Source organism: Cydia amplana, chromosome 13 (genome assembly GCF_948474715.1).
Source record: "Cydia amplana chromosome 13, ilCydAmpl1.1, whole genome shotgun sequence".
Classification (NCBI taxonomy): domain Eukaryota; kingdom Metazoa; phylum Arthropoda; class Insecta; order Lepidoptera; family Tortricidae; genus Cydia; species Cydia amplana.
Window position 1 is genome coordinate 5,042,578 of NC_086081.1, and position 27,790 is coordinate 5,070,367.

The 27,790-nt window shown below is 37.6% G+C and overlaps 2 protein-coding genes across 3 annotated transcripts; one reads left to right on the forward strand and one right to left on the reverse strand.

Annotated features, from left to right (window-relative positions):
* Positions 1–4,789: 4,789 nt before the first annotated feature.
* LOC134653431 (uncharacterized) lies at positions 4,790–11,152 on the forward strand. Its single transcript, XM_063508793.1, has 5 exons — positions 4,790–5,061; positions 7,923–8,007; positions 9,074–9,257; positions 10,307–10,518; positions 10,954–11,152. Exons 2-5 carry the CDS (start codon positions 7,937–7,939, stop codon positions 11,150–11,152), a joined length of 666 nt encoding a protein of 221 aa, XP_063364863.1. The 5' UTR covers positions 4,790–5,061; positions 7,923–7,936.
* A 1,416-nt stretch (positions 11,153–12,568) lies between these two features.
* LOC134653422 (dnaJ-like protein 60) lies at positions 12,569–25,655 on the reverse strand. 2 transcript variants are annotated; one of them, XM_063508783.1, is made up of 10 exons: positions 25,506–25,655; positions 25,331–25,424; positions 24,141–24,301; positions 22,833–23,021; positions 22,106–22,208; positions 19,861–19,998; positions 19,467–19,535; positions 17,389–17,483; positions 13,605–13,698; positions 12,569–12,673 (listed from the first exon to the last, which is right to left on the reverse strand). In XM_063508783.1, the coding sequence occupies exons 1-10, from the start codon at positions 25,562–25,564 to the stop codon at positions 12,626–12,628; spliced, it is 1,050 nt and encodes a 349-aa protein (XP_063364853.1). In that variant the 5' UTR covers positions 25,565–25,655; the 3' UTR covers positions 12,569–12,625. The 2 variants fall into 2 exon arrangements, with proteins under 2 accessions (XP_063364853.1, XP_063364854.1); XM_063508784.1 differs by lacking the exons at positions 19,467–19,535; positions 19,861–19,998.
* Between the last annotated feature and the right edge of the window lie 2,135 nt (positions 25,656–27,790).

Sequence of the window (27,790 nt, forward strand, 5' to 3'; positions counted from 1 at the left end):
CCGTAAATCAATCATAACGGGACTCTTCTAAAAGTGACCTGATAATGATATTATTGCTTAATGCGTGTAGATGATGGTGAAAATATGTCTAAATGAATGTGCAATGTGAATTTCATTGGCTAGTCAAGTTAATTTATTTATTTCAGGTGCATTTCGCATGAATTTCAAAAATACTATAAAATAAATGAGTATTATTCTGTTGCAATCGATCAAATGAAAAGTTAAACTGTGATTCTTGTGAATGGTAACAGGTATATAGGTAATAGATGTTCAATTAAAGAAGTATTTGACTCTTGTTGAGGCTAATAATTGTTTGATCATGATTAATTATTTTATCATTCGACAATCTCCAAATATTTAAGATTAATTATAAGTTTTATTTAAGTGATAATTTAGTAGTTCCTTTTAGTCAGTAAGCGAGTATGGCTAGTATCACTTGATATAGGTATATAGACAGCAAAAAAAAAAACACTAGGAAAGAGTCTCATTAAACCACCATCTAACAAAAACATGGATTACGGATGGATATCATTATACACTCTATTTTATTTATTTCTATAAATTCCTAAATGATCAATATGCTTTACCAGTCTTCCCTAGTTTCTCCATTTGAATTTGTACGGTGAATTGTATAGTTTGATTTACTAAAGTTACAAAACTGCTAGAATATGTTAAGGTGATATTGAACTATGCTCTATGTAACTTTATTTATTAACTAATAATATTTAAGAATAAAATAAGGACAACATTAATTGTACGACGTCGAAAGGTCTGAACACTGTTCGTCAATTTATTCTCAATTATGCAAACATAATATCGTGAAGTTAATCTCATTATCTGTCAATAAAATATTATAATAATTCAGCGTTTTATTATAATAACCTTTTAGTTATAACTTTGGATGCATGTGACGTCATAGAAAATTTATTGGAAATTGGTAAAGTCGTTTATTAAGAAAATATCAAAAACACAAAAAGATAATTTCAGAAAATTCACTAAATGTTAACTTCATATTGAACGTCTTTCCGGCGGTATACATAAAATATGGGAAAACGAAATTTCAAGGGAAAGAAATCTAGAAACCGGAATGGGATGTTATCTACTTACACTGCTATACCGAAAATGTCACCAAATCTACATTAGTTTGTTAATGACAAGTGATTTTCTACCTTGTCGAAATAAAAACATACAGTCAATAAATTCAATAGATTAAAACCATCTGTTAATATCACAAACTAATATTAAAACGCCTGTATATATTGCTCGACTGATAGTATTTCCTTCTATTTAAAAATAAGCGCCTACAAAAACAATACCGGCAATGACCGAGTATCATCCAATTTAGATAACCCCTTGAAAGTTGAAACGTACATCAACAACGCAGAGCTCTTAATTAATTACATGAATGAACGTAAAAATGTTGTTTATATTCGCGCTGCACGTGTTCGTTAGTGTTTTTGTCGAGTGCTACCTTCACACGAGTAAGTATAATTATGCAACTGTTATTAATGTGTTTAATTAAGATACTGACAAGAAAACTCATTGTATAAATTATTAATAATATTTAATTCAGAACAGATAGTTATCTGCGCATTAATCTATGTTTGTGGGCCGGTAGGGAGCGTTATCGTTCGTTATCAATAAATGCGAATGTTGTGATAAGTGGGATTTCATTCAAACATACAAATCAGCGGGCATTAGTGATGGTAATTTTGCAAGTAATATAACTGTGTTAATATACATTGTTGTGATGTTGTTGTGGATAACTAGACTGTCATTTGGGATTCCTGAGCCATTTAGGTAGGTAAAGCATCGGAAAATATTTAATTTAATTTATTATATCTAAGTAATCATTTCCTGGGTGATTCTGATTTTTATTAAAGTGGCCACTTGGCCAGCGTAGACAAAACTCATGACATCCTGAATATACATATTTCCACGAGTCAAATGTTGTATTTTTTTTTTGTGTTAAAATCTGCAATTGCCAATTACAAATTACTAGTTCTCGAAAATACCTACGCCTGCGAGGGATTCTGACTACAAATATAAATTTCCTTAAGTAGGTACCTCTTCTAGGCATGTCAATTTTCTTAGTAGACAACATCAACCTTATAGCTTATACAGTAACTGTCTGTCTGTCTGTTAACTCTTCACGCTTTTTAAACCGCTGGACCGATTTAGATGAAAGGGTGTAGCAGGTAGTGTTGAGTCGCTCACTCGTGAGGCACCTCATTTGTACCACTCATTTTGTTAATTTGTCGCAGTACTTCGTACCGAAAAAATGTCTTACTTCACTCCTCTATTCATTTTACTTGATTCTAAAATTATCTTTCTCCTAAAAGTTCTATTCTTAACCTCCAGAATTGCACTCCAATTAAATGTTACTATTTATTTATTTATAAAGGAAGTGATGAATATTTTTGTCGCCGTTGGAATTAATGGAATAGTCGACGCTGAAAATATGCTAGTACCTCACCTCATTTGAAGTAAGACATTGTAACACCTCATTTTAGAAAATGAGGTACTCATACAAACTCATTTTAAATTGATGTCCTACCCATCACTAGTAGCAGGATAAGCCTTCAAAAATTGCCCCCAAAGCTTTGAGTTCAAAACTACTACCAGTTGATGCCCCGTCAAATGAAAATAATCCACACCAATTTTTAACCCTCTACTGCCGCCTGGAACCCCGTGACATTCATTTAACCCTAAAAAGTTTTTATTTTTTTTTCTCAAAAAGTATAAAACGGACAATTATGAAATTTTTCATAAATGTTGATGTCATCTATACAAACTATCAAAAAAAAAACTAACTCTCTACTTACTTATTTTCCTAGAAAAAAACCTAAATAAAAAAATAAAACACCCTGTATATCAGTTCAAGCTCGTCGTACTATCACCATTTTTGTACTAATTATTAACCAACTACCTATCTACATAATATATAAGTTTCATGTAAATAACAAAGGTGGAACAGTGTGAAAATATAAGTATTGTTCAGTACGTACCATGTATGTAACACGCTTACCAAACGTTGACGACACTAGTAAAAGATATCGGCCCGCCAACCGGGAAGCCATCCGTAATCATTTTTTTTTTGTTAATTTGAAATGGAGGACAAATGAAACTCATTAATACTTATTCGAACAAGTGTTTCTGTTTATTTTACTTTATTGTTTTGTAAAAAGGTACTACGTAATTGAGTTACTTAGCATTTTATGTAAGTTCTTGAGTCCTGCAAGCGAAATAAATTAAAAAAAATGGCCCTCGGCCGTGATGCTGGCCGTGTTCGATTTTCAAATATTTTTTTCGTAATTAACAAAAAAAAATGATTACGGATGGCTTCCCGGTTGGCGGGCCGATATCTTTTACTAGTGTCGTCAACGTTTGGTAAGCGTGTTACATACATGGTACGTACTGAACAATACTTATATTTTCACACTGTTCCACCTTTGTTATTTACATGAAACTTATATATTATGTAGATAGGTAGTTGGTTAATAATTAGTACAAAAATGGTGATAGTACGACGAGCTTGAACTGATATACAGGGTGTTTTATTTTTTTATTTAGGTTTTTTTCTAGGAAAATAAGTAAGTAGAGAGTTAGTTTTTTTTTTGATAGTTTGTATAGATGACATCAACATTTATGAAAAATTTCATAATTGTCCGTTTTATACTTTTTGAGAAAAAAAATAAAAACTTTTTAGGGTTAAATGAATGTCACGGGGTTCCAGGCGGCAGTAGAGGGTTAAAAATTGGTGTGGATTATTTTCATTTGACGGGGCATCAACTGGTAGTAGTTTTGAACTCAAAGCTTTGGGGGCAATTTTTGAAGGCTTATCCTGCTACACCCTTTGGTATGGAGATAGTTTGAGGCCCAGAGAAAGATATACTTAGGGTAGTTTTTAATCATCACCATCCGACGCAACGAAGTCGCGGGCAGAACAAAGTAGCTTTTAATTAAGTTCACTTTGATCTTGATACGAAACCCAAAATAGGGCGGTCAGTTACCTCTCATTGCTTGCACAACTTTGCAATCGGTGCAACTAACATTTCGATTACTGATAAAGTGATAAATATTAAACAGATAAACAACAACACTGATTTAAACTTTCACGATTTTTACACATTATTAAATTGCACAACGGAAACGTCGGAGGTAAATCTTAAAACTTAGATACGCGATTAAGTCCCGTTGTACAATTTAATAAGATAAACAACAATTCTGAGAACCAAACTGCGGGAAGATAGACTGCCGTATTCGAACTTCAAGATATTCACAAGAGACGACACGTACTAGATCCATTCTAGATACGTTATAGTTTAGATTTCAACTAGTTCTCTTTTGCAGCGCAATTCCGGCAACCAATGTCACTTTTACGATAGATCGTGTTAGATATCTATTAGATGTGAATTAGATCTCTAAGTAATATCTTGTGGAAATCGTTCAAGAGTATCTCCAGAATCGCGGAAATGTCAAATTTGACAGGTTAGATCTTAAACATATCGTTATCGTATCTTGGCGATGTCTAAAAGATATCTAATTGATGTCTATTACAAAATCAGAATCGGGCCCATACTTAGGGTAGTTTTTAATCATCATCATCCGACGCAACTTACGAAGTCGCGGGCAGAACAAAGTAGCTTTTAATTAAGTTCACTTTGATCTTGATACGAAACCCAAAATAGGGCCGTCAGCTACCTCTCATTGCATGCACAACTTTGCAATCGGTGCAACTAACATTTCGATTACTGATAAAGTGATAAATATTAAACAGATAAACAACAATTCTGAGAACCAAACTGCGGGAAGATAGAGTCGTATACCGTATACGCGACATTTAAGCACGGGTAAATATTTATATTATACAATAACTGGCTCTTAAAAATATATTTTGTCATCACCGTTATATGTTAATGCGCAACTCGTGTTCAAACAGTCACTCGCGCGCACCCGGACGGTCCTAACATCACTGTCACTTTAATAAGAAAACTCGAAAAATGTGAAAATTATACCTACACCAGCGAAGTACGTGTCATTACTAGGACATCTCGCGAGGTATGTGATTGAATTTATTGCAGAACCGGTTGGTATTATAAAATATAAGCTCAAACGGATTAGATTATTTAGATTACAGCATAACTTGCGTTAGATATCCGTTATTGTTCTAAATATAGAGATCACCTGCGTTATTTTCGTATTGTGCTTAGCTTAAGGATAATAACTTAGTTGTTTTGCACATTTTTATGTCTTTTATAGTCTATTGTGTTTACATTTATGTTTATTGTGGCTTACCTATTAAATAGTGGTTGCGTGTAGTTTATATCAAAGGTATTAAGTATTTAAATGGAATGAAAACTGGATGCTTCTAAAAAAATCATAAAAAGTTTAATTTTTGCTATTAGTGACCATAAATAAGTAGGTAACCTATTAGGTAGCTATGGTGAGCATAGCTTTTAACATATTCAGTGCCGAAAACCCGACTATCGGGTATTTTGTGATTTCGTTCCCAGGCCGGACGACCCGATACTCGGGATCGTGGTACTACAGCTTGATATGACGATTTTTTTGTGCCTGGCGCGGATGTCTTGTTTGGCTGGGTGGCAATGAATGTGTTTAAAATTATCATATAGTGTCCCGTTGAAAACAAGACTTCTTCCAGTTCTTCCTACTTTTTCTTGCCATCTCGTCCCGATGCTAAAGATTATCTGCTTATTAAATAAGCAAATGAAGCGATGATCAAATAAGCCTGATCATTCTTTTTTTTACTTCTGTTTAACGAAAAACAAGGTTGATAAAGTTTTATTCAAAACCAGCATCTTAGGTACTCGTATTTCAAACGTTAAACATATTATGTCATCCCTATATCCGGATCCAAATCTTTAAAAAACATCGTTCGTTTTTGGCTGTTGAGTTTTTAATACAGGTAGGTAGGTATTATACTTGCTACGACGAGTAAATAAACATATGGGATCAAATCTGAGTCATAGTAAAACTAAGACTTTAAAATTATACAGCGATTGTGCGTTTTATAAAATTAATGCTATATGTAGGGTAATTTCGGAAATTAGTGATTCCCAAAAATCATTCTAAAATCACTCATTGGTTACATTGTAATAGGACTCCCTTTATGGAATAATCTGCTACTATATCAGTACTTTTTCCTATCGGAATTACCCTAATACACCATATAATTTTTTTCTACGAATAATAAATATATTCGTAATATATATTCATATATTCTGACATATTAAAAAGGTACGTACCTACCTAATGACTTTTATAAATCTATTCATTCGATTTATTTTTTCTGCAAAAACTCTTAAGACAGGAAGGAATCTGAAAATACCATAGTTGCAACAAAGATACTCGTAAAGCATATTAAACATACCTATAGAATACATACATTTACTGCATTTATATATGTATGTATAAACGATTAAATTTATCATATTTCGAACAAGTGTTCGTATTAAGTGGCTTTACCAAAAATAATATAAACTAAATAATCAATCAATTACAAGTGTAATTGATTGATTATTTAGTTTATATTATTTTTGGTAAAGCCACTTAATACGGGCGAGTAGGTATACCTACCTAGTCCGCGATTTTCAGTAGATAAGTGCTTAGGGTACTTACTTAGGTGTGCTTACTTATTACAAAATCTTTATTGGGTGTCAATTTGAGTCCCCATCCCATCAGGGAGTCATATTACTTTTGAGTTGATAATAATAACTAATCAAAGTCATGCTCTACCTAATAATACTTATGTATAGTTAATTGAATTCTATTTTAATACCTAGTGATTAAGTCTAGGATGGCATGTTAGGTAATTATAAAGTAACGACTTATTCTTCGAACTGAGAATCGAGACCGAGTTGCGAGGCAACATTGATGCTTGCTCTACACTCGCTCGAGTAACCAACTAAGGCCCACTTACACCATTTCACTAACCCGGGGTTAACAGGTTAAACCTAGAGTTATCATGATTACCAGCACAATTTGACACTTCGTTAACGGTTTAATCGCTTAACCCCGGGTTTGTGGGATGGTGCAAGTGGGCCTTATACTAGAATAACTAGGTAGGCGTAGAAGTCTGATTAGAGCTCAAAAAACCGGCCAAGTGCGAGTCGGACTCGCGCACGGAGGGTTCCGCACTATCAACAAAAAATAGAGCAAAACAAGCAAAAAAACGGTCACCCATCCAAGTACTGACCCCGCCCGACGTTGCTTAACTTCAGTCAAAAATCAGGCGTTTGTTGTATGGGAGCCCCACTTAAATCTTTACCTTTCTGTTTTTAGTATTTGTTATTATAGCGTCAACAGAAATACATCATCTGTGAAAGTTTCAACTGTCTAGCTATCACGGTTCGTGAGATACAGCCTTGTGACAGACGGACGGACGGACGGACGGACAGCGGAGTCTTAGTAATAGGGTCCCGTTTTTACCCTTTGGGTACGGAACCCTAAAAATGACCCCACGTGTATTGTGGCTACGTGTGACTCTCAACTGTACAGTACAGTGCGCAGTTTGATAACGTTATTGTAACACCTCGTAAGAAGTTACACATATAAAATTTAATTTTAGTCTATCAAAACTTTATTGACTACGAAGCAGTGTGATAAGTGCCTAACCTCGTAAAATACAATTTCCTTTTCAATGGAACTTGAACAGTTCGTCTGGGCACGTCTAGGCCTACTAGAGTTATAGTTTATAACGTGGCTCCATCTACAGTGTCTGAATAATTTGACTGTCGTTAATGAATGTTTAATAGAATAGATAATATGCCCCAATTACCCCATCATAATATAACGGTGGATCTGTAATTCTGTACTGTACATAACATTTTATATACGCCACGTGAATGCTAGTCTGTATCACAAAAATTAAAGTTACTTAAACCTCTTTTGTATTAAAGGAAATCCTGGCACTATGTCTCGGACGTTCACCATAGAGCCGGTGGAGCAGGGAGATGTGGAGGATATCATGAAACTTCTCAAAAAGTAAGTAAACTTACGTTGAGCTCATTAAATTATCTCTTGTAATGAGAACTTGCGAAACAATGGGACAAACAGTGAGAGTTCCGTTTTGTTATAAAGCTCTGTGCTTTGAAGAGTCAAAAGTCATTAGCTGTTTCAAAGCTCACAGGAGCTTATTAACTGGTAAAATACTACATCGTGTGTCGCAGCTGATTGGATATTTTTGTAGGTACTACTTATACGTAAGTGACCATGATCAACGACCACACACGACGCAATCGAAATGAGTGGTTGCATTACATCCCCTATTGAAGAGGAGAACACTAATTTGGGTGGTGACTTGTGACTGCGAGTCGTTTTTTATGCTCCATCTATTATATTACGTAGGTATAGTGATGACACTGATGACTTAGGGAAAGTTGCACCAACCAGTTAACATACTGCATCAACGTCGCAGCAGAGATCTATGAAACTAATTTTTTGTATGGGATAACATTTAGCTAACGCTTTAACGGTGACAGACGGTTTAATACTCAAACTTAGTCAAACTTACACTATTTAAAGCGTTTTGTACATCCTTCTACTCGTGCAGTCTATGGGTGAAACATACGAAGCGCGTCTATAACGCGCTCCGTATACAATACAATAACATCTTCAGGATGTTGTTAAAGCTGCCTCGCCACTGCAGTGCGAGATGTTTGCCGAGGCGCAACGGACGGCTTCCATGCCATCAGACGCAAGAGGGTAGCCTCTTTGCTGAGATGAGTGCGAGACAGTAATAACAACATCCTGAGGATGGTAGCTGGACGCCTTGACTGTCCAATTTTAAAATATTGGGTCAGTATTGTGACGGGAAGGGTATAAAATGTATATTGGGTGACTCCTTTTTCTGTTTTTGTTTTTAATTATGTATTTATATGTAGGTACTAACATCTAGTTTCTAAGTTTTCGATGTAAGTAGACTAACACTATGGATGTAAAAGTCTGAAATAAACAAATTTTATTTATTTTTTATTTATTTAATACAACCGACCCTTAATGTTTCATTCAGACCCGTATGACTTAATGTTTCTTCGTCTCTTGTTTTCAGGACTTTCTACATGGACGAACCACTAAACTCAGCAGTGGGCCTCATCGCCTCAGAAAACGAGACGTGCTCAGAGCTGGACGAGTATTGTAGCCACTCGCTTCTGGAAGGGCTGTCCTTCAAGGCAGTGGACGCGGAGCACAACATAGTGGGGATTATGATCAGTGGTGTTTTACCTTTGAAAGAGGTGAGGATTTAGGAAATAACTTGAATACAAATCGAAAACATTTCAACAAATGGGTACTATGGAATGATAGAGCTAAGCGTGACCTAACAGTAAAGGTATGGCTTCCAAATCTGAGGCAGTCTAAGGTAGGTAGATGAGGTGTGGTAGGTAAGGTGAGGTGATGAGGTAGATGAGGTAATGGTGAGGCTTTGAATCCCGGTTTGTAACAATGAATCAATAAATGAATCAATGTTGAGAGGAAGATGTCGTATTTAACCACAAAAAATCGATTTGGCAACTAATTTTGGTCATCCGACAAAACTCCAAGCATCAGGACAAATTATGATAACGGATATCAAGTCCGCCAGACGGAATTGGACTAGTCACGTCTGTCACAGTAGGCCAAGCGATAATATAATAAAAACTGTAGTAGAGATGAATGAATCAATGTTGAGAGGAAGATGTCGTATTTAACCAAAAAAAAATCGATTTGGCAACTAATTTTGATCATCCGACAAAACTCCAAGCATCAGGACAAATTATGATAACGGATATCAAGTCCGCCAGACGGAATTGGACTAGTCACGTCTGTCACAGTAGGCCAAGCGATAATATAATAAAAACTGTAGTAGAGATGGGCCATTTGATTTAAAGTTGTCCCCTACACTTTTTTTTAAAATTTGTGAATTTCTATGTTATTTCTACTCAGAATCACGAGCTCTTTCTATCCCAATAGGAGAAAAAAAGCATCCCAAGGTTTTTTCCCATTCCGTTACCATTTTTCATAGACTTTGTATGGCGGTTTTGGAATAGAAAGATCTAAAAATGTATGGAAATCTTGGGACACTTTTTTTCTCCTATTAGGATCAAAAGAGCTCATGATTCTGTGTAGAAAAAACATAAAAAATCCCAATTTTGAAAAAAAAATGTAAGGGACAACTTTAAATAAAATGGCGCAGATAATACTGGACTCAATTTTAATCATTTGACCAGAAGTTGCACGAGATCACATGTAGCGACAGGAAAAACACATCTCGATAAAAGAATAATAGGCCACTTTTTCATTTCAGGCAGACGACGGCAATGATTTACTAAGCCAAGCGCAACGCTGCAAGAACCCGAAGTTCAAGAAGATTCTGTACATCTTGGCACAAAGAGAGACGGGAGCCAAGCTCTGGGAGAAGTTCCCTCAGGAGCAGCGGCTGGTCGAAGTCAAAGTGGCGGCCACAGATCCAGGGTGGAGGCGGCTTGGTATCATGAACGATTTGCTTAATACGACTGAGTAAGTCAATTTGTTATCATTTTTTTACTAAATTTAGCATGGTCGGAGTAACGTTGTGTAAAAGAGCCATTGAAGCCTACTTGCTTTTATTATAAACTAGCGACCCGCCCCGGCTTCGCACGGGTTAACAAATTATACATAAACCTTCCTCTTGAATCACTCTATCTATCAAAAACTGCATCAAAATCCGTTGGGTAGTTTTAAAGATCTAAGCATACATAGGGACAGACAGACAGCGGAAAGCGACTTTGTTTTATACTAAGTATGTAGTGATTTAACCCTTGAATAAGACCTAAACATAAAAGCCGTTTTGCGACAGAAGTATGCCGAGACTGCCTAAAAGATGAAAAATTACTACATTTTTCATATCATTGAATGAATGAATAAATGAATGAATGATTTATTTTCGGTGTTGTAAGTACATTTCTTTTTCAGACAAGCCACAGCACAAAGGAACATCAGACTCATACGAATGGACACATCCAGTGCCTACTCGGCCAAGTCAGCTGAAAGGTTCGGCTTCACCTGTGTGTATAAGGCTTTATACACGGACATCAAGATGGACGGACGGCCGATAATCGTGCCGGAACCCCCGCATGTGGAGGACAGAGTTTACGTTAAAAAGTTGTTTTAACGTAAACTCTGGTTACGCTTGGACGTTTAACTAAATAATTGTGATGCTGGTGTACCTATCCAGGGCCGGATCTAGGGTAGAGCGAGTGGAGCGGCCGCTCTAGGCGCCAAAAGGTAAGGGGCGCCAAAATAGCAAATACTGTGGAAACAAACATCTTGAAAAAACGTACGGGTAACTACGGAACCCGGATGGAGCGCCAAAACTTAAATCTCGCTCTACCCTGATCGAGCACTCGGGCCGGCGCTGTACCTATATCTGTATTAAGTAAGGTCATGTTGGGTAGGTAAGAGAAACATAGTTTATTTTGCTCGGGGCAGGAGGAAGAGTATGGGAATTCCCTACAAGTGTTTCTCTTTTCTCAGTGTATCCCTTACCCTTTCTAACATACAAAACAAAAGTACAAAAAACAAAAGTCGTTATCCTCAAAACAGGCTAAGATATCGCTAGCATACACCATTACACCGCCTCCCAAGAACCTCGATCAGGCGTGGCTCACTCCGCGATTTCGTCGCTTTGCTACAGGTAGATAAAAGTACATCCGTTCCACACCAATTTTGGGGAAAGCCATAAGCCGCGCGTGGCGCTGTCGCCACCTAGCGGCCATATGTGCTGATCGTAACAGACGCGTTTTGTTAGAGAGTGAGTCTTCTGTACCTAGTACTATTATTTATTCTGTGCCTCGATATAGAAACAGAACAGATAATGTCTTGTACATAAAATAGGAAAATGGAAAATTGAAAAACTCAAACTCCGAGTTCGAATCCCGCCTAAGGCGGAGTATTTTTCTTCTAGTTTTGTAAGCACTAAGCAGATGCATCCGAGTGTAAAAATCGTAATCTTCTTCTTCCTCGCGTTATCCCGCCATTTTGCCACGGCCACAGACAAGACATCTTCCAGACTGAGGATAGTAGCGCTACCCCCTCTGCCACAAATATACGGTAGTTTTACTCCATTTTCGAGTCAGTGTCTTTGTGTGACGGACGTTTTTGTGTCTTTGAACGGACCAATCACGGCACGGGACTCCCTCACCTCGTCCCCCGCACCCCAGTATTTTTGGCTTTCATGAAATAATTGCTCTAAACTCCGTCTAGAGGATTCCTAGTCTATGGCCACGGCTCATGGGACCCTGATGGAGTCCGCTTGGCAACATTTCCCTAGTTTTTAGTAAAAATCAGTCGCAATTACCTACTGCGAATATTAGGTAAGTATTTTAGTATAGTTTAATGTACTTAATTGTCGTTAAATCCATAATGTTAAGGATAGTTATAAGAATTTCCTCAAATCAAACATAAATGTGAAACATAGCAATACATTTTACCTATATCTTTAATTAAAAAAATAATTTCTAGACGCTGTGGCCCTTTTCTTAAGGCAGCTACCCCACCCTCTATAAATATAAACAGAAACAAATTTAACTTCAATAAATATTTATTTTTAAGTTACTCGTTATTATTTACATTTTACACGCACTAATTACTCGAACCAAGTTTCAATTTCAAACGCCAAACCCAGAGGATTTTTCTGTAAACATACATGGTAATTTTTAATAGAATAGTATTTTGTAGCCCCAATAGAACACGGTAGCAGAACAAAAATACAGGCCGGCAGGCAAAATTTTAAACTAATTACTCAGTTTTAAAGATTGTTATGCATACTTTTATAACTACCACGGGACTTAAACGCGTAAGACTTACGTTTATTTATGGCCTGACGTTTCGAACGTGACGTTACGTTCGTGGTCACAGGCAGACCACGAACCACTCCCTGAGACCATGAACCACACTCCACTGCCTGCCTGTGACCACCATATGCCTGTGGCCTGTGCCATAAATAAACTTAAGTCTTACGCGATTAAGTCCCGTGGTAGTTATAATATAAAAGTATGAGTGAGAATCGTGTTAGTTTAAATCAATATATTGTTATGCATGTCTTCTTAAATAAGAAATGCCTCTCTTACGCTTGAGGCTTGCTAGAGTCCGCCTAAGCCAACTCTGCACCAATTTAGCAGCGACAATGTGTGGCACTACGCCACTATAAGCGTCATGTTTTCATAAGAATATAGCGTTTATGGTGTCACTTCCATGCTATCGCTCGCCAAGTCGCTAAAGTAGATTTTGACGGACTTCGACGAAGAGTTTGAGGATTTTTCTGTTTAGGAAGCGAAAGTAAGCGTGCGGCACGCTTCGCCTTTATCCGATTGAAATATATCTAAAGACGGGCCTTACGGGCAATAAGAATGGGGCCAGTACAGCGGTGTCACGCACACGAGTTCGAGCCAATCGTGCAATCCAACGCCACAACGCGATTGGTTGATGAGTGCGCATCACGCGCGCGATTATTCGCAACTAAGACTGCACGATTGGCTCGTATTTGTGAGTGACAAGGCTGAACTCAATCCCGTCAATATGTCAATACTTTATCCCAAAAGGGAGTAAGAGGAGCCTGTACTTACCTTTATATTGCTTCTGAAAGAAGACGTGTACCAATCGCCGCCGGCGTCTTCAGACAGCCCGTATTCTGTGAGGACTCGGTCCGCAGGAGATTCCCTGCAATTTGTGCATTTTATTGACCGAATCAACCTTAGATATATAGGATATATCTGACATGGCTATTTTTACGTTACGTATACATTTGACGTGCCCCTCTCCCGTAAAAATCGGCAGACCGGCGTTTTGCACCTACAGAAAATTACAGAGGAGTCTCCGTTTGGTTATATCCTCTAAGGAATCAACATTAAAAATGGTAGATGAACTATTTTAGAAAAGGTAAATTGTTGAAAACTTTAAAAGCTAGGTATTAGGCTTAGGTATGTATATGATAATATTTTTCAAACATATTATTATGTAAACTGAAACAGATGTCATATACTTACTGAAGAAAAAATGACCAAGCCCTAACGTGGCGGAGGCCGGATTCGAACCGGCGCCTTCAGCTACGATACGGCCCGTACAGGGCGCGTAGCCAATGTGCCAATCGTGTGCTCCGTAGCGTATCGTAGTCATCTCTCTTTATCAAACTTCCACACTAACTATAGTGACAGTTGCGTTTCGTTCGCCACGGAGTTAAAAACTGCACGTTGGCTACGCACCCTGGGGTATATTAGGTATCTGTTTTTGTTTATCTTAGAGAAAGAGACTATTTTACAACTATATACATACTCGTATATACGTAGGTACTTACGATAAGGTACTGAAGACTTGCATAACAGATGTAGGTGCTTACAAATTTCGAGAATGAATACAATAAAATAAAAATGATCGGGATTTTTTTACTAATTAATGTACAAATATTCAACATTTTTTTACAATATTTACAATGTAAAATTACAAAAATATTTGCATCCATTCCATGATCTAGCTAAAAATATATCAATTGATCTACTTACACTACTTATTCAAGTACTAATTTAATTTTGTACTCATACTGCATCATATTATTAATATTATTACTTATGTTAAATAAGCGAAGACAAATGTAAACTACCTATACTATCCAGGGGTCACCAAATGACGGACCGCGGTCCGCGTCCGGACCGCCGAACTATATTATTTGTTTACTTAGTTAATAAACCGATGGTGGATGGTCATATTATTTAAAAAGCCGGGCCCCTGAAGAAACTAATTGGTGACCCCTGTAATATAGGTACATCAATCAAATCAAATGTTACATTGGGCAAAAATATGGTATGTTGAAAAAATGTTTCAAATGTCAGTATAGAGGCCACCAAATGATTAGGCCATTGTCGCCAGTGGCGCCAACTGGTGAGCAGACTAATGATGACCAATGATAAGCTTTATCTCAATGCACTAAGGTTCATAATATTTTCTATGACTGATTCAGAATACATGTTCGTTTCATTTCTAATGTCACGTTGATTAAATAAAGATCTGACGTAGGTATTTAGATTGAAATTCCAACGACTGATTGATAAAATGATGTGTTTCATCGTTAATACCTATAGGTAAGATGAAAGATTATAATTTAGTTAAAAAAAAAAAAAACAAAAATGTCTTGTTCGAGACGAAATTGGCACATAGCTTTTATACTTTAATTGGAAAGTTATGTTTGGCCAAACTGTAGGTAGGACAACAGCCAGTGCCGGCCCGAGCCCTTGATCAGGGTAGAGCGAAATCGGGTTTTGGCGCCCTTCATTGAAGTTTTCAAGCGTATTTTCCACCCCCCTCCTCGCCACACTCGCGTCTTTTAATTTTTTTTTCACCTCAGCAGCTCGAACAAGGGTACTTTGCTACTTAAAAACAGTGAGCAAAATCGCATTTTGCTCACTTAGTGAGACAAAATGAGCAAAATGCGATTTTGCTCACTCAGTGAGCAGAATGCGATTTTGCTCACTGTTTTTAAGTAACAAAGTACCCTTGTTCGAGCTGCTGAGGTGAAAATTTAATTGTTGGTATATCTTAAGAAAACATGAGTGAATAGAGGTAAGTGATGAAGAAGGAATACATTTTTCGGGTTCTCTAATATGTTCTCACTGCTGAGGTGAAAAATGTTGTGTACTACACGAGATCAAAGTTATTTACATCTCGTGCGCTTTTGAGTCCCTTACTACGCTCAAGATTCTAAATTAGATTCACGAGCGTAGCGAGTATTATAGAATCTTTCGCTTGCACGGGACTCAAAATAAGCACTCGAAGAAATATCAAACTTTGATCTCTTGTTGTACAAATAACTATTTCTCCTTTGCCATTTTGGCGCTCCCCTTGCCATCCGGTGCCTAGAGAGGCCACTCCACTCGCTCTACCCTAGATCCGGCCCTAGATCCGGCCCGATCCGTTTTTAGTAGAGAATTACAAAATGACATTTATATTACGAAGAAATTAAATCAAAATAATTTAATAATATCTACAGATTTATACAAAAATTAGTCTTCATTGATGTAGGTATGTACTAACAATTAAAACTAACAACTGTGCGTCTAACAGTACTAAATTCTAATAAACAACATATGTACATAAACACACGCTGTAAAACGTAGTCATAATATCAAACAACTGAGCAATGATTATTAACTAGATAACAAATAAATAAATAAATAAATATTAAAGGATATTATTACTCAAATTGACTAAGCCCCACGGTAAGCTCAAGAAAGCTTGTGTTGTGGGTACTCAGACAACGATATATATAATATACAAATACTTAAATACATAGAAAACAACCATGACTCAGAAACAAATATCTGTGCTCATCACACAAATAAATGCCCTTACTGGGATTCGAACCCAGGACCGCGGCTTCACAGGCAGGGTCACTACCCACTAGGCCAGACCGGTCGTCAACCACATACAACCACTTATAACCACATTTAAAAAAAATCCATGAATTTGTGGACAAGTCAACATTTTGTAAGGATAAATTAGGCGCTGAGTAAATATATATCTATCTAGTGAAACTAAACTTTGAAAACAATTTTTTTTTATAAGTACATAGGTACAATAGTCTATAACAACTCTACTCTCTATAGGCCTAGCACAGGAGGGGCGCGATAGTATCTCGCCCGCGAGATAGACTACACCCGCCTTTTTCTAACTGTAATAATTAAAGAGGGACAGTTAGTCTATCTTGCGGGCGAGATACTGTCGCGCCACTCCTGTGCTAGCCCGTCTGTTAATACAAGAAAGGTCCAGTACGCAAAATAATGGTCAACTCAAAATTTGCCTTTTACATGTCACTATCTTTTAAACTGATCTGGATTTGTCTATTTTACTTAGTGTCCGACCGAAACGTGTTTTTTGGCCGAAACCGAAACTAGGGCCAAAACATGATTTTTGGCCGAAACCGAAACAACGGCCGAAACATGATTTTTGGCCGAAACTGGCCGAAACCGAAACCCAATCTTCGGTCGAACACTAATTTTACCTATGAACGGCATAAGCGCTAATTTAGACGACGCGAGAACTCGCATACGAGTTTCATTACATTGCGGGTTTTGATCGGTCGGTTGAATTGGACGTAACCAACAGTCCGCAATGTAACTAAAATCGCATGCGAGTTCGCGCGCCGTCTAAATCAGCCCTAAAACCGTCCAATTTTGCCCTCGAGGGTCTACATCTTCGACCATCAGATATCTATCGATATCGTAGTATCGAATTTATATCGTAGAATTGGCCTAAATTTGTATCTGCCTATAAGTTACGGATAACCGTAACTTATAGGCAAATACAAATATACCCCCGAGGGCAAGAAAAGTAAGTTCCACCGTGTAACAGTGTAGTCACTTTTTCTCAGTAGCGAGCTCTTGTCCTAGCGAGGCGGTGGCGACGGTGGGGTTGGCTCCGTTTACTATTCTCTCCAGCAAAAGACGTGTTTGTAACTAAAACAACAAGTTAATATAAAAAAACCTTAACATATTATTTTTACAGCTTACTACAGTATTCTGCAGAGTCATAGAGAAATATAATAAGACAAGAGTGCTCACTCCATACATCAGTTAGATTATTAATTTCAGTGTCTACATCTAGCATCGAGTAGCGGAACTATCAGTACTGCTACTTGACAATAGATGTAGCACCGACCGGAAAGTCTTATCTCAACAGCATAAGACTTTCCGGTCGGTGCTACATCTATTGTCAAGTAGCATTACTGATAGTTCCGCTACTCGATGCTAGATGCTGATAGTCTTTTTGGTACTAAAACTGATGTATGGAGTGAGCAATCTATGTATTTTTTTCTCTATGGCAGAGTTAAGTGACCCCCGACATAGAAATTTACGAGTATTTGCAGGGTCACTTAACTCTGCAGCTTACTCTTACTTAGAGAAGAGCAAAGGTTTATCTGTTATAGACTTCATTTCAAAGCAAAAAAATAATAAGTATTAGTGACGAGCCTTTGCTTTATATACCTAACGAAAGTTTCACTGATTATTTCAGATGGTCGGCTAATACGCTGTACTGTTTGTCAAAAGCTGGCGTCTGAGTTTAGTTACCTACCATGTTACACATGGCGCCGTATCCTTAACATGGTTTTTTTGTCTTAGACTACACATCTAGTACAATCGATGAATTCTTGTTAGGGCGCCTGTACACGGTGCCGCCGCCGCACCGCCGCCGCACCTTCACGCTATGTACTTACACGAGACGCGTAAAACCCGCCGCGGCGGTGCGGCGGCGGGCTTTACGCGTCTCGTGTACATAGCGCGGAGGAGCGGCGGCGGTGCGGTGTCGGCGCGGAGGCGGCACCGTGTACACGCGCCCTTACAGATGTAGTGCGTAATTGTTTTTCTTCGTATTTTCTCGGAAACGTTCGTATTTGTCTAATTTGTCATGCTACTTCAATCAACCTCAATTCTTTTTGTACCGAGACTGGCTGAAATAGCAAGACACGTTCGTACGTTTCCGTAAAAATACGAAGGAAAATAATTATGCACTACATCTGTAGCACTGTACTTTAATTCTAGGAGTTATGACCTGCTTGCAATCTCCTAAAGTGTAAAATCGAATTCCTATCTACATTTCACACAAGGTTTGTCGAATTTCGAGGTGAGAAAGCGGGGAGGTGTGCTCCGTTGCGTGCACTGAACGCAGACGTGCAAGCAAGCCGGCAATATGATTCCTCTATCTTTGTGCTCATAGACTGAGATATAGTTGGTCAAACCAAATTGTCAGTAAATAAGAACAAAAAATACTATATTCATCCTTTTTTTGGGTGCTAGTATAAGTATAAGACAAAGATAGTATGATTCTCTCTATGTTTGAAATGAGATAGTCCTTTGACAAACAATACCTACACAATTATCTTAAGATTGAAACGGTGTAGGTTTTCTATGGCCATTTCGTGGCACTTAATTCTTATTTTGTGTTTTCTTTTATATTACTTATGTATTTTGAATAAATGTCATATACTAAGAAAAAGTGACCAAGGCCTCCAGTGCCCCAGGCTGGAATGGAACCAGCGTCCTCTGCTATCGCGGCAGGTGCCTGAGCCATTCGGCCACCGGGCCACAGCGGCATAGGTCGAATTTTTCCAAGTATATGCACTTCATACTGAAGGCTTATGGCGCCCCCTGGCCACCTCTAAGGTAGAACAGTATGGCCACTGCCATCCAGCCTGGGGCACTGGAGGCCTTGGTCACTTTTTCTTAGTATATGACATTTATTCAAAGTTTATAACTTATAGTAGTGTGTCTACTTGAAATAAAAACAAATTAAAATATTTTCTGAAAATAATTTAATTAGTTCTAATACTTATGTATTGTTTGTGCTTACGAATAAATTATGTTCTATTCTATTCTACTAATATTTTGAACATTTTCTAAAGTGTGAGAAAACTGCTACAAAGTAGAAATAACAATCAGTACCTCAACTTCGTCTTCTGGCTGAAGAACCTCGGCCAACACGCTAAAGCTATTCTTGGACTCGGACTCGACCTTCAAAACAAGAAAAGTGAGAAGCTAACTCACTATTTCTGTTACTAGACTAGGTATACCATACGTCTCGCCACAGATTTAATAATAGTTACTAGAGCCCGTACCATGAGTCACTGACAGTGTCAAAACTGACTTTATTTGGACCGCATGTACTTGCTGGTACTTGTCGCGACGCGACGAAATTTGTAACTATACATCAAAAGGAAAACGTTCTAATTTTCGTGATCGTGCTTTACCACAAATTTCCTAAAGTTTTTAAGTCTCTACAAATGTCAAATAAATATCGTCCAAGACTACTTTAATAAGTACCTAATAATCTCCTAACCTGAATAGTCTCCATAGACTCCGGTAGGAAAAAAAGATCTCCAAAAAGTTCTCCCAAATCACCAAGGGGATGATTTATATAGCTGGGGATGGACGCACTGTCATTTTCTTGGACATTCTCACGCAAAACAGGCTCAGACTGAAGCAAAATTAAAAAAATGGTGGTAGTTACTTCTAAGGGCGCAAATATCATAGATGGTAGGATCCTAATAGATGTGGTATACACGTGCGTCCGTGAGGGACAAAACATAGGCAATGCGACACTATGATTGGTCGAATTTATTTGTAGCACACCATAATCTATACTAATTTACGGTGGGGAATAAAAAAAATGTGAGACTGTGACAAGGACAAACAATAATAGCGCTTTCGCTGCTACTCCTACTGAAAGATACATAAGACTATCCCGTTCGGTCATTTCCCCCCACCCCTCATCCAGTTAAAATACTAGATTAATGATCGCCAAGCACCAATGAGTGGATAAACTAGAATTGTTTCCTTTCGTTTATTTATTATGTGTGACGTCAGCGAAATCTCAAGATGAAACAATGTAGGTACAGAATGCCGCGCCTCTTATGGGGGTATATTTAGACGCCTCAGCACTTGAGTGAAGTCAACGTACTGATTATTACTTCTACTGTGTTAGCTTTACTGTTTATTTCTACCCGTTAATATTTCAACTTTATGACGATAATGCCGGCTGTACACAATCGTCGAGAGCCTTTCGCCGAGAGTTTCGGCAATAAAGCGACCCAATCGCAGAAGAGCGAGATGATTAAGAGCGAGACGTGATAGGAGCAGTAGTCGCCTAGGGTCTCTCGGTGAGTGTGTACAGCAGAGATGCGATTTATTTGAAATACTTCTATTTAAAATGCAAATACAAAATGCAAAATACCTATTTTGTATTTTGCATTTAAATGCCTTTTAGTAAAAACCATTTTGTATTTTATTTGAAATACTTTTCGAAACGTATTTTGCATTTTTAATATTCATTTCAAAATGCAAAATACTTTGTGATTAAGTTTAGCCAACATTACCAGTCAAACAAAATGAAATGAACGAATGACGCTTGTATTGCCGAATTTGACCGATAGAGGCGCCTGCTAGCGCCTGGCGCCAGCGCCAGGAGGCCGATTTTTGAAATTCGACCGCTCGATTTCGTGTATTTCGTTCAGTAATATCTCCACTACTAGGCATGTAAATTCTACTAATAGAATCAAAAACTAGTGGTCAATACCACTAAATTCACAATTTATATCGCTCGTATTTCAAAAATCAGCATCTCGCCGTTTTCCACCGATTTTCGAGTGACGAAATCGAGCGATCGAAATTCAAAAATCGGCCCCCTGGTATTGTTAAAAAGCGTAATAAATAAAAACTGATGTTTTTTTCACTTTTTAACAATACCAGTCCAGTTGTTATTAATAAAAGAAAAGTGTAATAATAATAAAATAAGAACTAGATGCACAATCAACCGAAATAAATGGCCACACAAGTCACAAAATGGAGCCATGGCTCTCTTTTCGTTAGTCTAGTTTTTTACATTATTTTAAGTGAGTATTATTTGCTTTATTTATTTCTCTTAGGTTGGTTTTTTACAATATGTATATGTCACCGTAAAATTGTAAACACTCGTCATATTATAATCTCGCTAGTTACATTATAAACTGACGGTAGGGAGATTATAATCTAACCTAACCTAACCTACGTTAGATTATAAACTAACGGGTTCACAATCTTACGGTGTCATATATAAAATTAAAATATAAAAACACTTACAAAAATAATATAAAAAAATATTATAAACACATTATAAAAAACCTAACCTAGGGTGCCGCCAGCAGCGGGGCAAGGCCCAAGCTGCCGGTGGTCAGGGCCGCAGAGAGAGGAACCGACGGACTATTATTAATACCATAACAGAATTTATTGATACGCGTACTGATAAATATGACCAAAATGTCATGCATAAGGTGCCATGCCATGATATTAGACGTTTTTGTTCGGCTCGGCATTGTGTCTCTATTTCTCATGATAAATACCTAAAATAAATAAAAATATCTGACATTTGCTCAAAAGGTATTTTATTTTGAAAAAGTATTTTGAAAATACCTATTTTGCATTTAGCATTTGAAATACAAAACGCAAAACTATTTGGTATTTTGCATTTGAAATAGTAAATCTGAAATAGTACATCTATGGTGTACAGTCGACATAAGACCTGACTATTAGAAATATAATATTGATACCTCATTTCCATTTTCTTCAGCCGCTGCCCGAACCTTATCCAGCTCTTCAGCTGCTATTCGAGATTTCTCATTTATATTCTCCCGGTGTAATAGAAATGAATGCCTGGAAATTTAAAGGAATACTTATTATTTAACTTTCAAGAATGGGAGTCTTGAAAACGCTAAGCGGTAATAAAGGTCAAGAATAAAATGGGATTTTATTCCCAAGTAATATTGCACACTGGTCTGACGACATAATAAAAGTACCGGGGGCCAACTGGATCTGGGAGGCCCAAGACCGAAATAAATGGAAGAAAGGAGTTCTGGAGTAATTTACGATATACATAGATAAATTAGGTTAAAATCCTAGGTTAAGTTTTGTTACCCAGAAATAAAAAGGCTTGTCAGAGGTCAGAACATAAAAATCTTCAGCATATTATCTCATTCTGAGGGGAAACCGGAAAAGCCGTGGCAAAAATCCGGGACACCGCGAGAAAGATGACAATATTACCAGAGGTTAGATATAATTAATATAAAAAAAAATATCGTTGTATATCCAAAATATCGTTGGGCGGACAGACAGGACAGAGTGGAGGCAGATCTCCGTGAGCTCAGCGTCGGCGAAAGCTGGCGAGATACCGCTCTGGACCGAGCAAAGTGGCGTGCTCTTGTGTTGGAGGCCAACACTCATTTTGGGTCATCGCGCCAGCCAAGTAAGTAAGTAGTAATATAAAAATCTTGAGCTCACCTGATGACATACATCTGTATAACAAGCCCAACCAACCCGAAGCCGCAGCAGATCATGATAATCATGTAATTCGGCATCTTCTTGACGCCAGACACGCCGTAGTATGACTTCTGATTTCTTGGTCGCTGTGTGTTGGTCTGGGTGTTTTGGTATTGGTAGTGGTAGTGGTAGGCGGGGTTGTTACGCAAGCTGGAATTTTTTATTATTTTGAGTCAGTTTTCCACTTTTTTTTTATAATATTCCTTCTGATTATTTATTTATATTAATACATAAGGTAGGTACACCAAAGTCGAAAGAAAACAACATTTTCTACTTGTTGACTGCAATGCTTGAATTAAGACTTCGTATACCAAAGTGAAATCGCATACTTTTTTCACTATGGGACCCCAACTCAACTATAATATTAATTTCGATACAGTTTAGTGAACTATAATGAAATTGACCAATCGAAAGTGCGGAGCAAGTACCAGGGCCTCATGAGTTACGAGGTGTCGTTGACCAACCGGCCGGGGGCGCGGGGCGCGGAGGCCGGATCGCGTACGAGTATGAAGGTATCGCGGCTGCTCGCGCATCTTAGCTGTATACTTTTGGTTTTTTTACCTACATATAAATGATTCTTCTACTAGTTTTAAGCATTTTTTTGTTGACTAGAAGAAAAAGTATTGTATACAATAGTGATATAATCAAGCTTTTCAATCTCGTACCTTACTTGCTTCGTTGCCTAAACACGGTACTCGACTGAAAAGCTCTCCATTATATCACGATTGTATAAAATACTATTGGGTACAAATCAAATTATTTTATTAAATATTTTGATTTGTGTTTTTTAAGTAGTCACACTACTATAATATAAATTACAAACTGAAACTTTTCTTTAATACTTATATGACATCTATTTCAGTTTAATAAATCAACTTTTGTTTAGTAAAGTATCTAATAATGTAATATTGATCTGAAAGACACCCTTTCACGACTGCCTTTGAATTTCTTACCAAAAACTTGCCTTTTACACTATTAGCATCTATTGTTAGTTTATAAATAAAGTTTGTTACAATATTTATGAATTATCAGATAAGAGTCGCACAAACAGCATTTAACAATTAATAAAATAGTATGTCGGTTCCTCACTCTCCGGCCCTGACCAACAGCAGCTTGGGTCCTATTATTGGCGGCACCCTAGGTTGGGTTTTTATATAATGTGTTTATATATTTATTGTAATGTTTTGTAAGTGTTTTTATATGCATATTGTAAAAATCCTAGCCTAATAAGGATGATGAATAAAAGAATAAAATGAATCAAATACTCACTTCCAAGGGACATGTGTTTTTTGAACATAGGCAGATTGATTGCTCTTGTAGAGAATGTCATACTGTGCCCGACTACTGGGCTTCCCGAGCACATTGTACGCCTCCACAATGCTAACAAACCTCTCCTGTGCTCTGGCGTCCTTATTCTTGTCGGGATGGTACTGGAAACAATAGATAAAATATAAATATAAGATGTCTATCACTACATACTATAAAACAAAGTCGCTTCCCGCTGTCTATCCCTATGAATGCTTAGACCTTTAAAACTAAGCAACATATTTTGATGCAGTTTTTTTTATAGATAGAGTGATTCAAGAGGAAGGTATATGTATAATTTGTTAACCCGTGCGAAGCCGGGGCGGGTCGCTAGTCTAATATAAATGTTATTAATAATACAAGAACCTTGAAAAGTATTAGCTGTAGGCAGCTTTATATATTATGGTTGTTTAACTTACAATACAAAAAATACTATATTTTGTTTTACCTACTAATTGTTTGTCTTTGTTTAATTGCTGAGCTAATAGATAGTATGATTGTCTATGGCCTGCTTATATTCATAACAACTAATTCAAATAATTTCGGCGAAAGTGGCAATTCACTCCAGTTAAGATTTGTGTTTTTATTTCATTTGAGCCAACGCTAGCTTTATCTATTACGACTAGACCCCGGACTTTTATCGCAATGACGTCACAATAGGGTAGTCTGGGGAGTAAATGAAACGGTGTTAATTAATACGGCTGTATTAATAAAAATTTAATAATCACGATATAAATCATCTATAAGTTAATACAAATAAATCCAAGGAACCGTTACAACTCCTGCTTTGATAAAAGCAAACTTTTCAAATATGTACCAACCTACCAATAACATCTATCGAGGTGGAAAGATTTTCCTTTTTGAAAAGGATAATATTCTGATAGAAGACGTAGGCTCACCGCAAACTTTTGATTTGTTACGTAGAGTCAGTTACCGAAAGAACAACGTCCATATCGGTATATTAATCAATTGACAATTAACTTATAGGTAATAATTATACCGTAGATGCCTGATTAACACAAGCGTATTAATTAACACCGCTCCATTTACTCCCCAGACTACCCTATTGTGACGTCATTGCGACAAAAGTCCGGGGTCTAATTACGACTTACGACTAACCTATCATCGATTACGAAACTACATAAAAGACATACTTCTTTGCTCATCTTAATAAATGCTTCTTTGATTTCTTTGTCTGTACAGTTTCTACGCAGTCTGAGAACATCATAGGGGCAGTTTTTGCCTAAGCTGAAATAATAAAGTAAAAATAAACATCAGACGAATCAAAATCAAACCAAAATATAAAATATTTTTATCAGCAAATCTCACCTATATAATCTCGCGTAACAATTTAATGAATTTAGAGCAATCCGATTAAAAAGAAACATAACTGTTATGGACTTAATTTCATATTTAGCATGATATTAGTTTTTTGGAAAAAATCCCATTTTATTTAATTTTGAACTTGACAATGTTACCTATGAAATGTCAGTGTCACATTGTGTCACATTGACATTAATAGAAAAAATAATTTTCGTTCAGAAACTGATACGATGTTAACCTGCGTCAACTAAAAAAATAAAAAAATAATCGTAGATAAATAGAGAAACATCATAATTTTAGTTGAAATTGCCAAATCAGCAAGTTTCTACTTAAGAAAGTGATCTACCTCTGATTTTTACTGACTGTCCTGCGAGAATTTTCTTTTATAGATTATAATTCTGTGGTATCTGAACGGTCTCGTGCTATTCCAAACGCCATCACGTCGTCGGTTTCAAGATGGTTTCAAGTCATGAATCTAGTATTAAACTGGATTGGGCATGAGTGGTGGGGATAACTGACAGAACGGGATAGTCTTATGTATCTTTCAGTAGGAGTAGCAGCGGAAGCGCTATTATTGTTTGTCCTTGTCACAGTCTCACATTTTTTTTTATTCCCCACCATAAATTAGTATGGATTATGGTGAGCAACAAATAAATTCGACCAATCATAGCGTCGCATTGCGTATGTTTTGTCCCTCACGGAGGCACGCGTAAACCATTTCTATAGGATGCTACCTTCTATGTTTCAAGTGGTTCCAAGGTTATAACCGCGAAAATCGAAGTTCGTCAATTGCGAGCATTTTTCTCTGTCACTCTTTGAGAAAGAATTTCGGTTTTCGCGGTAAACCCCAGGAGTGGGTTTGTGTTCGATTGGTTGTATAAACGGTTTATCAATTGACAGGGCAAGCTATGCTAGCGCCATCTGTAAAATACTTCGACCGGCCAACCCCATTAGGTAAGTACCAGGGATGTTGCGGATGCCGATTTTTTGACATCCACGGATGCGGATGCGGATGCGGATTTTTAAAGACTCACATCCGCGGATGCGGATGCGGATGTCAAGATAGTGCCATAAAAAACGTCAAATATTACATTTTAGTAATTTTTATTTACAAAAACCGGCCAAGTGCGAGTCGGACTCGCGTTCCAAGGGTTCCGTACATTAAGTCCCACTCACGCTTGACAGGTCATTTCTAATAGGTTTTTTTGGTTAGACAAGACAAGACAAGAAGACAAGAACGCGCCACACCCAGCCGGGGACATGCCCGCTCCGGACTAGCCGGCATACCAGGGGACGAAATTTTAAGGGAGTGACACGCTCTGGGATGGGGAGGGATAGTTACAATCAGCCGGCTATGCAGCCTTAAGCCAATATTGGAAGATAGGTGGGGTAGGTTATGTCGTTGAAGGAGAGCGTTGGTGATATGCTGCTCGTCGTTTCCGTTTCGGTCTTCGTAGTATCTTGTATCAAGCGTCGATGTCCTCATGAGATGGCATTTGCTCGTCGATTCGAGGTGCTGTTTCTTCTTCGTCTGATTCGCTGTCGGTTTCGTCCAGTTGATATATTTTTCTTGCTGCTTAGATGAATTCGCCTTTGTCGTCTGCCATGTTGATCCATTCAGATGGATGCCTGGTGTAATATTCCATGTCCTGTGTCAGCGAGTTTTCCCAAGTGTAGAGTGGTCTACCAACTTCAAGTTTTTTGGTTCTATAGTTATATATGCTACTTCTAGGAGGTGCGGTTTTGGCCGTCTTAGGATGTGTCCTAGGTAGCACATTCGTAGGCATTTTATCCCTTTGGTTATTGTTTTGCCGTGTAGTATATCGCGAATCTTACTGGTCCTCGGCGTTGTTCCTGACTTATTTAGCATGTCTCTTAAGATTATTCGTTCGTATTGCATACGGGACTCTTTGATGAAGTTTATGAGGATCTTGGCGTTATTGTCAGTATAATAGAATTGTTTAAGGAACCCGGATTTTGTGGCCGTCTGTTTTATTATGTTCACGCTGGCGTCCTGTAAATGGAGACAATGGCAGGCAAACAACCCTTGCGTAGGTATTATAGTGCCTTGCGTAATTATTACTGTTAATGACCGTATTTTGTAGAACTACTATGAATAGTGCCAGATGTGTACTCTTTTACAAATAAGTTGCGTTGGTATTGTTTCAACTAGTTGCAGAGAGAAATCCCTTTTTTTGAGCGGCAGATGTGGATATTTCGGTCTTTCCGGGGAGCAATATGCCTTCGGGTTATTGTGAGTAAAGTAGGTAGGTAATACCAAATATCGTTCC

What these genes read in the sequence shown, in the direction of transcription:
- LOC134653431 (XM_063508793.1), top strand. Translation starts at nt 7,937, where the DNA reads ATGTCTCGGACGTTCACCATAGAGCCGGTGGAGCAGGGAGATGTGGAG. An exon ending in ATCATGAAACTTCTCAAAAA is followed by an intron (nt 8,008 to 9,073) that starts GTAAGTAAACTT and finishes TCTTGTTTTCAG; the next exon opens with GACTTTCTACATGGACGAAC. An exon ending in GTGTTTTACCTTTGAAAGAG is followed by an intron (nt 9,258 to 10,306) that starts GTGAGGATTTAG and finishes TTTTCATTTCAG; the next exon opens with GCAGACGACGGCAATGATTT.
- LOC134653422 (XM_063508783.1), bottom strand. Translation starts at nt 25,564, where the DNA reads ATGTTTCTTTTTAATCGGATTGCTCTAAATTCATTAAATTGTTACGCG. An exon ending in ATACAGATGTATGTCATCAG is followed by an intron (nt 22,209 to 22,832) that starts GTGAGCTCAAGA and finishes TTAAATTTCCAG; the next exon opens with GCATTCATTTCTATTACACC. An exon ending in AGTCTATGGAGACTATTCAG is followed by an intron (nt 19,536 to 19,860) that starts GTTAGGAGATTA and finishes CTTGTTTTGAAG; the next exon opens with GTCGAGTCCGAGTCCAAGAA.